Raw genomic sequence first — 10,134 nt, forward strand, 5'->3', positions numbered from 1 at the left:
TTTGCATTCAAAGATAATTTTTCATAAATTATGAGGACAATTAGATGTTCTGCTAATAAATCTTCAACTCTTTCGACCAAAAGCACCAATACATATCAATAACCGAGTTTTATTAAAAAATAGTCACTGAAACAACACTTGGGACTAGAACGGAGAAGTACTAAAAGAACAAAAAAGCTTATAAGATAGAACAAGCAACAAAAGAAACTAATAGAGTGGGTAGCAACACCCTTCTTCTACTTTGAAGCCACAAACTCAACCTCTTAGCACTTGACCTCCTTCAATCCATGGGCAAAGTAGAGGAAAGTCGGGTCAGCGCATCCATCCTTGTAGTAAGCGAATACCAAGCATCCATCGTCATGCATGCTCTCACCAACAAAGCTGCAAATATTAACAGAATTATCAGCATATGTAAGGTAAATGATATGCAATTATACATAGTAATCAAAAGGGAACAAGAACGTACAACTGAAGGTCCTTAAGTTTTGGGAGCAGGTACTTGGTTGCACCCTCAATGTTCTTCTTAAATTGCTCTTGCTTCTCTCCCTCCAACTTGGGGGTCAAATTTTTAATATACTTCTTGACCCACATCACAAACTGCTTCTTCTCAAAAGGAGGTTGTTCCTGTATGAATCGTACTAATCAGATACCACCCAAAATATATCTACATATATAGGTAATTATATATCCCATAATGGACCAGAAAGAAAGACCCCATACCTGAAGCCTGAAGGTGTCAACGATGTCCACAACCTTAACAGATTGGTCATCAACACCCTCATCAGCATCAGCACCCTCAGCAGATGGGTTTGCACCAATATCTACATCCACAGCACCTTGAATAACCCACTGCGTAAAACAATCATGCAATAGAAAGTTAGCTACAACTGTCAAAATAAATATCATATATTTCAACCAGACTTCAAAAGACTATAAACTAACATACCTTTCCTTCAACCTCCCAAAGACAACCATTCTCAAGCTCCTTGTAAGGAAAGGAGTCCGAGAGAAGCTCGTCACCTAATGATAAATAAATCAGATCGGTCAACACTTGCCCACACAAAACTAATGAGCATAAAATCTAATATGATAACACTATCTCGGTCAGATACACAAGTTAACAAAATAGGTTATAAATATGCATAAAACACACCAAATTGAAAAACCACACTATCCCAAAAAAATTATTATCTACACCATCAAAAACTTGCATAATAACACCGAAAGAACTATATTTGAGATTCAATAAAAGGTAAAGCAATAAACTTTATATTATACAAACTCACCATCTTGGTGATGAAAAAAGCACTAGTTAAGATAACGTATACATCAACTATAACAATTAAAATCAATTTCTACACCAGCAGAAAAGTCCAAAAAGTAAAACTTGCTATAGATTCAATCATCAAAAACGTGCACATAGTATTATATACTATATTTTCCCAGACAAAATCAAGTTCTACCACAGCAGAAACGTCATAAAAAAAACACCCAAAACGCACACAAGAGATTCAACCCAGACTAAAGTAATCACCTTTGTATCAAAATCTATAAATTTATCAGTTATTCAAACAAAACTAAAGTGATTCTACAGATCTGAAAACAACCCATTAATCACCCGTTCCATGGCGAAAGATTTAACACCCATATCAAATCACAAACCTATTATAACGATCTAAACACTATAGAATCACAACCAAAGAGCATAATTCACCACAAAAAAAAAAGACAGAGAGAGAGAGAATCGATTCGTGAATGAAACACAAAAAGAGTAAGATTTGAAAAGAAAATTACCACTGAGAAGGTCCTGGTACACCAACATGTTTGCAGAAGAATCTCTCGGATCTCTCCAACAAAGGGTTTTGGCGATAAATAGGAGAGAGAGAGAGAGAGAGAGAGTAAGAACGAAAGAGACGCTGCGGTGGGAGAGCGAGAGAGGGTTAGGGAATGGAGTCGACAGCGGTATTTATGGGCAAGGGTTTGGGTTTGGTTTGCAACGAAATTGTTTCGAATTTCATTTATAGCTCTCCACTTTATCTTTAATTGCTTTGGAGTCCTCTAGAACTCTTTTTTTTTTTTTTTAAAAAAACCTTTATTTTGGAAAATATTTTCTCATTTATCTTTTACTGATAAATTATCAGTTATAAGTCGGTGTGAAAAAGTGCCCAATTTAAATTTATGTGCCAAATTATAATTTTTTTTATTTACTCATATTATAAATCTAAATTCATGAAGTGTAAATCATATTTACTATTTTTTTGTACTAATCTTATTGAATTAATTCTGTTTTTTGTTTTCAAATTTCCGCTAGATCTTTTTTTTTCAAAACGTTTCTAAAATTTAACGAGAGGTTGTGAAGAAATCTTTCAATTAATTGTTTGAAATTTGATAGATATATTGTTAGTGTTAATATTATATTATCTTATTGAAAAAAGATATTATTTTATTAAACACACCTGTTGCCTTTTTCATATAATAAGAAATTTCCAAATGTATATAAATAATAATTGTAAACTATATTAATTAAATTTGAATTTTTTTTTTTTGAACAAATTAAATTTGAATTTCAAAATAGATATATTTGTAAATTGTAATAAATTTATCTTTTAAATAAAATACGTATGGATAGTTATATATAAATTTGAAATACTATTTTTCTCAATAATTTTTTTTTTTAAAATAAGGACAATGAAATTAATTGATTCAAAAACAAATGTCAATTATTATTAACTTGTTAAAAAATGAGGTTGCGCGACAAATTTATTAAAAAAAAAGTTACATCTACATTTAAAATTTTAAAAGGATACTTATTTTCAAAATGTTTTTTTCTTAAAATGAGTAAAATATACAATTTTAAATTTTAATATAATTTTATAATATTTTTGGTTGTTAAAGTACAGCATGATTCTATTTAAATTGGCATTAATTTTTTATTTTCTTTTAAAATTTGGTCTTTCTAGTATTTCAAAAATAGAAATCATAATCGAGTTTCGCGCAGTCTTTTGTAATTATTAAAAATTATACATATTTTGAAATATTTTTTGAGAGATTGTAGGGTAGGAATTCTTTTTCACCATACTCGTATAACATGCTCTTTATATGGATACGTGAGGGTGTCTTGACTATAATTTTTTTTTCATAATGATGTTCATTGTATAGCAAATTTCTTACAAGTTTTTGGAAAATTCTAAATAATTAAAGTACCGAAAACAAAGTTCAAAAGACTTGTTGTATGTGTGCTTTTATTTTTTATTATTATTATTATCATTATTATACGCTTTGCGTGATTTTTTTATTATTATAAAGTCTAAATTATGTATAAGAATATTTATGTTTTGTGTAAGACTTATTTTAGCCGATTACCCATTTGAATAATTTATTTTTAAAAATTAACTTTTAGACCTCGTGTTTTGTCAAAATGTTAAATTAATATATGAATGGATAGATCAATTATTTGAACATTTTATTTTGGTCGATTACCCATTTTGACCATCTATTTTTAAAAATTTGCCTTTGGATCATAAATTTATTCAAAATGTTCAAAATTCTTTATAAAAATTAAATTATATATAATTTATGTTTTATATAAGGTATTGACCCTCGATTTGGCTAACGACGCGGAGTCAAATATACGACAGAAGATGAGACGACAATTAAGAGTTTAATCTAATGGTAAGGAAGAAAACACTAACGATTTATAGTAGTTCGGACCCAAAGAATGGTAATGACCTACGTCCACTTAGTACTATTATTGATATTGAATCCCAAAGTCATGATCAAAGAACTAGGGTTCTTGAGTTTCACAAACCTTGGGATAATTACAGTAAAACGATGGATAATCACCTTATAGCTTTCTCTCTCAATACTTAGGAAAAAGATTTAGAGATCAAAAGTCCTTTCCTTAAGCTATTTCATGCATATTTATAGGCTCAAGGATGGTTACATGGGCCAATGGGCATTAACTTTCCTTAATAACCGCGTATCAAGGTAATAAATAGAAATATTCACTGTCATTATTATAGGATTACAACCTTAGAAGTAAATAAATCAAATTATACGACCAGCCTGGTCGTATCTAATAGTTAAGCTTGACGAAGTGATGTGCCTATGGTCGATAGTCAAACAACACTTCCGCCACGTGTAGACCATTTGTGAAAAAATCCTTGTCACGTCATCAGCAGCCATTTTTTGGGTAAACATTTGCCCCCCAAGTTTATTTATTGCAACCAGCAATAAGTAAACTTAGGAAACTGACCCTTCGCTTACTCCACCAAACCTGTCAGAGTCGCCCATGCCCTCTCGGAAAAAACAATCAATCATGTCTAATCAAGTCTTTTTGGTTTCCCAAAAACTTGTCTGACGGCTATTACACTTTCCCATACTCAGAAAAAAGTAATTCATGATTACCTCCTTTATCGTGTCGCCGTCACTATATACAATACCCTAAATCCATATTTTTACTTTTTACTTTTCACTCGCCATTTTCTTGTCAAGAACTCCTAAGAACCTCGACTTTCAGAGCCCAAAAAATTTGAGGAGCTTCCATCGCTGTTCTAAGGATCCTCCATTCAGATGCTCAAAGCTTGTGTTTCAAACCCCTCTTTTCATCCAAGTAAGTTTTACGAACCCCTTGGACGTTTGAGATGCCATGCAAAACTGTTTTTTATGTATTCAAATCTGTGTTCTTGATTGTTCTTGACCGAAACTGTTTTGGGGTAATGGGCATGTTGATCGATGCTTGATAAGGAAGTGAAATAGTGTTGTGTAGGAGTTAGGAGCTAGTTTGATAGTCGAGACCGTAGATTTAGGGCGTAAAATCGAAGCAAAATTTTGATTTTTAAGCTAGTTGAAAAACTGGGTTTTTCCCACCCTCTCGGAGTTGAAAAAGTTTTTTCTGAAAAAAATTTTACTTCCGCTTTTCAATCTGTTTCTCAAACTGCTCGTATAAAACTTAGTGTTTTTGCTAGAATGCTGCTGCCGTATAAAAGCTTAACTTTTATACATGAGCAACGTTATTCTAACTCTCAACAAAGATTTTTAGGCATTACGTTCCCATCTCTCCCTTTCTTTGCTTGCAGCTTTTCATACAAGATCCGTGGGGAGGTGAGAGACCCATCGACGACTACTTGCTAACTCAATTGCCCGAGGACGAGGAGCAACCGTCACTGTTGATACCAGAAATTCCTTTTTCTCGAGCTACCCCAAACATTTCATCGTCCCTGCACCAAAATATGGGTCGTGTTAAGTCGAAAGCCCAGAAAAAGAAACCTTCCAACCCTTCAAATCAGCCTGGTCCTCAGGCTGAAATTCCCTTGACTAGTGGTCGAGAAAGAAATATCCCCGACCCTAGCATTCAAACTCGCGCTCAACCTCGAAACGCTATTCAACCAGATGTTGAATGGTATGTCGCTCCTCATAGCCGAGTAACGATTAGGATGATTGCCAATTACATTAAAAAATACAAACTTCTTGGGGTGACCCTAGTCCAACCCACTAGAGACCAAAGGGCCGAATCTGTTATATTATTTTATAATATAATGTAATATTATATTATATTATAATATAATGTTTTAGATTAAATAAATGTGACAAAGGGTGTCACATATTGTAACATATAATAGAGAGTTACAATATTTAGATATATCCAAATAATGTAACATATTTGGTGTTACAAATTTGTAACTTCCAAATATTACCCTTTATTGTGTAAATTTGTTGTTACACAATATTGAGATGAATTTCATAAAGCCATATGTGATATGGCTGTTAGAGATATGATTTTAACCCCAATAATGTATTTTGGGAGTTACAAAATCATTTGGGAGGGTTTGGAACCGTTTGGAAAACAACACATTTTTTAGTGCTGAAAATGGTCGGTGGCCGCGGCCATTGAATGTTGGTGGCCGCGGCCTGTGGGACAGAGGCTAGTGGCCGCGGCCACTAATGTCTCTGGCCGCGGCCACAGGCTAAAAACTGACCATTTTTTCAGTTTTTTCAATCTTTGTTGAACGGCTCAAAAAACCCAAATAACTCCCAAATCTCATTTTTAATTCCATATTAATCCAATTAAACATTGGTAACAGCCATGGGGGTTGGTGGAATTTGAAATCCAAAGGGTGTCTCTAAACTCTATAAATAGGAGCCTATAGCTCACTTGTAAGAAACAACATTTTCTATCCATAAGAGCACTTGGCTAGAAACACCTTGAGGCTTGATAATTCCAGAAAGCTTTTCCAATATCTGTGAGAGATCCCTTAGTGCTTGAGTTAGGGACAAATAACTTTTTGGACAAAGGTTTCAAACCTTGTTCAAGTTGGTGATCCCCAACACTCTTCACTTTGGTTGTGTGAGTGAGAGTTTATTGTTTTTATTCTTGTTCTTATTTTCTTCCATTTGCTTTTCTACTATTTCTTCTTGTTCTATTTACTTGTACCTTTTGTTTAAGAGTTGTAATCTTTTTATTTCCTTTTGTTCAAACACTTATAGTTTATTTGTATCTTTTGTAATAGAGTTGTATTTTCTATTTCTATCATCTTACATCTCCTTCTCCTTCTATTTGTAATTTTCAGTTATAGAGTTGTAACTCTTTTTAAATCAATCATTATTATTTGTAATATATAGCATAGAGTTGTAATATTATTATCAATTTCCATTGAGGCAAATTTATATTTTACTAACAGAATCTGCCTGGAGGCGCGTACAGCGCCTGGTCGAGGTACCACATCGAGGCAAGAGCGATCCTGCCTCTTCATCCTTTTTTCCAGGGAGTGGCCAATTATTTTGGGGTTGCTCCTTTTCAAATAACCCCCAACGGATATAGAATGCTTTTTGCACTCTATATCCTCTATAGCCATAAGAAATGGCCTGTCCCCACGCCACATGAGGTCAACTACCTGTTCGACCTAAAACCAAACCCCAACCAGGAAAACACGGGGTTTTTCCACTTCTGTCACCAGGAAACAGGTCGCACTTTCCTGACTGACACTACTTTTATCTCAAACATGGGGAAGTACCATCTGGAGTACTTTCTGACTACTGACATGGTCACGAACAACTTGGCCTTCACACAAGGAGGTAAAGTCTTTACACCTCTAGTCATTTATTTTTCTTAAATTTTTATTGCATTTCCCTTAGATTTTTAGCGCCTTTCAGGCCCATGGTTGCGACCAGACCCTACCCCAGACATGGAGGTCTGATCAGCCCTCTTGGTCAGCCTGACTGACATGGAAAAGAGCATCAAGCATCTGGTTACAGAGGCCAAACTTAGGCTGGTCGGACTTTTGGCCCCTCACCAGGATGTGAGAGAGTCAACAGCGGGAAGTTCCACTGGTGAGGAGATTCCCAAGCAGCACCCAGACGTGTCACAACCTCAAAGGAATAGGACAACTAGAGTGACAATCAGGGAACCCTCCAGCACCCCGCGAGCTGCTGCTCCCCCCGCCCCACTGGGAAAGGGAAAAAATAAAGCTACCAAACCTCTCGAGCCTCTCGACGAATCTTCGAATGAGAACGGTACTGATCTCTCGCTCTTAGATAGTTTTCCAATTCCCTGTCACTTGTTTGACGGGGACGACAATTTTAAGTACGCTCCCAATTTAGATTCAGACTTCTTCATGCCAGAGAGTGAGTGTAACACTAGTAAAGTATATAATGTAGCGACCAGTAATGATAGCTCGGGTATATTACTTACGATTTTATTTGTTTCTTTTCCTGACATAACATACTCAGTCGTTTGTACTATCTCATTGTTCGTGCATTTTCTTTCTTGAAGACATGGAATCCGAAAATGTGTTCGATATGTACTGTGCTCCCGAGGCTCCTGAAGCTCCTACGAGCAAGAAGAAAGCGAGCAGGCGGCATCAAGGGGAAAGCAGTAAAGTGCCTCCGGCCAAGAAAACCTGTACTGCAGACCCTCTAGCAGATGTACCCTCAACAAATGCAACACCACCTTCTTCTCCCCTCGAGGGGCAAACTCCGCCTGCTCCAGTCGGGTCGACACCTTCCCCACCAGCTCCAACCGACCAAACTCAGCAGACTTCCCCTGCTTCCACAGGGGGTGACATATCGAGCCATGCCCTAAGATCAGCCAAGGACAAGATGGCAAAAATTTTGAAGCATGATCGTTGCCGAGAAGCGATGGCTGGGACAGAGACGATGGACGTCGACCAGATCTTAACCCGCGCTCGAAACGAGCTCGCAAGTGTAAGTTGTCTTTTTCTGTGGAAACTAAATCCTTTTATTTATTATAGTCAATTTAACTTTTGTGCTAATCGCAGGCAATGCTAACCGTGTCTGCCAGCCGTCTCCGCTCGGGAGCCATCACCGAACGGTCCAAGACTTCCGAGCAACGGCATGCTGAAGAACTCAAAGCTGCCGAAGCAAAATATGCTGAATAGCTTAAGGTGGCTCAGAAGAAAAATGCAGCACTGCTCGAGGAGAAGAAAAAGCTGGCTGAGGAGTTAAGGGAGAAGCAGACTGCTCTGGACAAGGCCGTCGAGCAAAGAGACCAGTTCAAGGAGTCTAACCACATCAACTACCGCGAGGCTAAAAAACTCGAGGAGGTCCTGATTGCGAGTAGACATGAGACTACAAAGCTGGAAGACCGGATTGAGGAACTTGAAAAAGCCAACGCTAGCAATTTGGAGAGGTATAAGAATGCCACGGTTAAGTGTTTCTATGACTTCTGGAAACACAACTAGGAGGCCAACTTCAGCTATCTTCCCGAGCGTATGAGGCATGCTGAGATAGCCCGCTGCGCTGCTCGCCTGGCGGAAGAAGAGAGAGCAAGGATACCTGCCTCACCTGAAATCTCTTTGGCCACTGGCGTGGAAGGGGCGGACAATGAAGCTACAACTGTCATCGACCAGGACACCCCTCAAGATCCTCCTGCCTCATAGTCTGATATTTTCTTTTATTCTTTTAAATACCCAACCTACGGGTCGTGATGTAGAGACAATATATTTTTTTATTGCTGCGCGGGCAACTACTTTTTCCTTTTATCAAACAATTACATCCGAGCAGTAACTGCTCGCGGTGTAAAAGGTTTCCTTAAGATATTATAATATTTGCATTTTATTATAACATCTGTTCGCATGACCGAACTTAGCATAGTACTTTTGTTTGATTTAACAAAATACAAAATTTTGAAAAATATTCTAAGTACCCTAGCATGCTTTCACTTATTTTGCTCATGTGTTTACATACCTTTCGATATGCCTTGCTTACTAGATACCTTATATGCCCCCCAAGTGATTGAGGAGCTTTAGGTCCTTAGTCACTTGCCTTGACCAAAACCTGTTCAAACATTACTGCTCGGAACAAATAATTAAAACGATAATAAAGCAAAACAACACACGTAATGAGCAAATACTTGTAATATATATAATAATTGGCAAGAATGACTGGCTGTGCACAGTCCCTTATATTTCTCGTAATAAATGGACAAAACGTGTCTGTACGAGTGATCAATAAGATCTTACACTTATAAGCGATTAGTCATATAAAATGACCAACCATTTTTCATAACTTGTAAAAAGTAAATTAATACAAGCCAATTCTTTAAGAAGAATTGTTTATTGATAGTACTTGCGCAGGTGTTCTCCATTCCAATAGCAAGGAATGAGATCTCCATTTAAGTGAGCAAGTTTGTAGGTGCCTGGATGGAGGACTTCTTCAATCTGGTATGGTATTTCCCAATTAGGTCCGAGTACTCCAGCAGCCTGGTCGTGGGTATTTAGGAAAACTCTTCGAAGTACTAAATCTCTAACGTTGAACTTTCTTTCACGTACTTTAGAGTTGAAATACGGGGCGAATTTTTGCTGGTACGCAGCTACTCGGAGTTGGGCTTGTTCACGTTTCTCATCGATCAAGTCCAGGGATTCCATCAATAGTTAGCTATGAGAGCCTTGATCGTACATTATCCTACGATGCGAGGGTGGATTTAACTCAACAGGCAACATAGCCTCATACCCATAAGACAAAGAGAATGGAGTATGGCATGTTGCTGTTCGGTGGGAAGTTCTGTACGACCAAAGGACTTCACACAATTGCTCTGCCCATGCACCCTTAGCTTCTTCCAGTCTTTTCTTCAAGGTATCCTTTAGCATTTTATTGACTGATTCGACTTGTCCATTT

At 36.9% G+C, this 10,134-nt stretch overlaps 1 protein-coding gene across 1 annotated transcript; it reads right to left on the reverse strand.

The window, feature by feature from the left end:
- Window positions 1-1,962, reverse strand: LOC133819415 (translationally-controlled tumor protein homolog). Its single transcript, XM_062252672.1, has 5 exons — window positions 1,795-1,962; window positions 947-1,020; window positions 721-849; window positions 467-624; window positions 1-381 (listed from the first exon to the last, which is right to left on the reverse strand). The coding sequence occupies exons 1-5, from the start codon at window positions 1,820-1,822 to the stop codon at window positions 264-266; spliced, it is 507 nt and encodes a 168-aa protein (XP_062108656.1). The 5' UTR covers window positions 1,823-1,962; the 3' UTR covers window positions 1-263.
- Between the last annotated feature and the right edge of the window lie 8,172 nt (window positions 1,963-10,134).

The sequence above is a fragment of the Humulus lupulus genome, chromosome 2 (assembly GCF_963169125.1).
Source record: "Humulus lupulus chromosome 2, drHumLupu1.1, whole genome shotgun sequence".
NCBI classification, from domain to species: domain Eukaryota; kingdom Viridiplantae; phylum Streptophyta; class Magnoliopsida; order Rosales; family Cannabaceae; genus Humulus; species Humulus lupulus.

Excerpts from the sequence above, each read along its gene's own strand:
- LOC133819415 (XM_062252672.1), bottom strand. The coding sequence starts at position 1,822 with ATGTTGGTGTACCAGGACCTTCTCAGTG. Across the intron at positions 625-720 it reads TTGACACCTTCAGGCTTCAG|GAACAACCTCCTTTTGAGAA; the intron begins GTATGGGGTCTT and ends CGATTCATACAG. Across the intron at positions 382-466 it reads AAACTTAAGGACCTTCAGTT|CTTTGTTGGTGAGAGCATGC; the intron begins GTACGTTCTTGT and ends TAATATTTGCAG.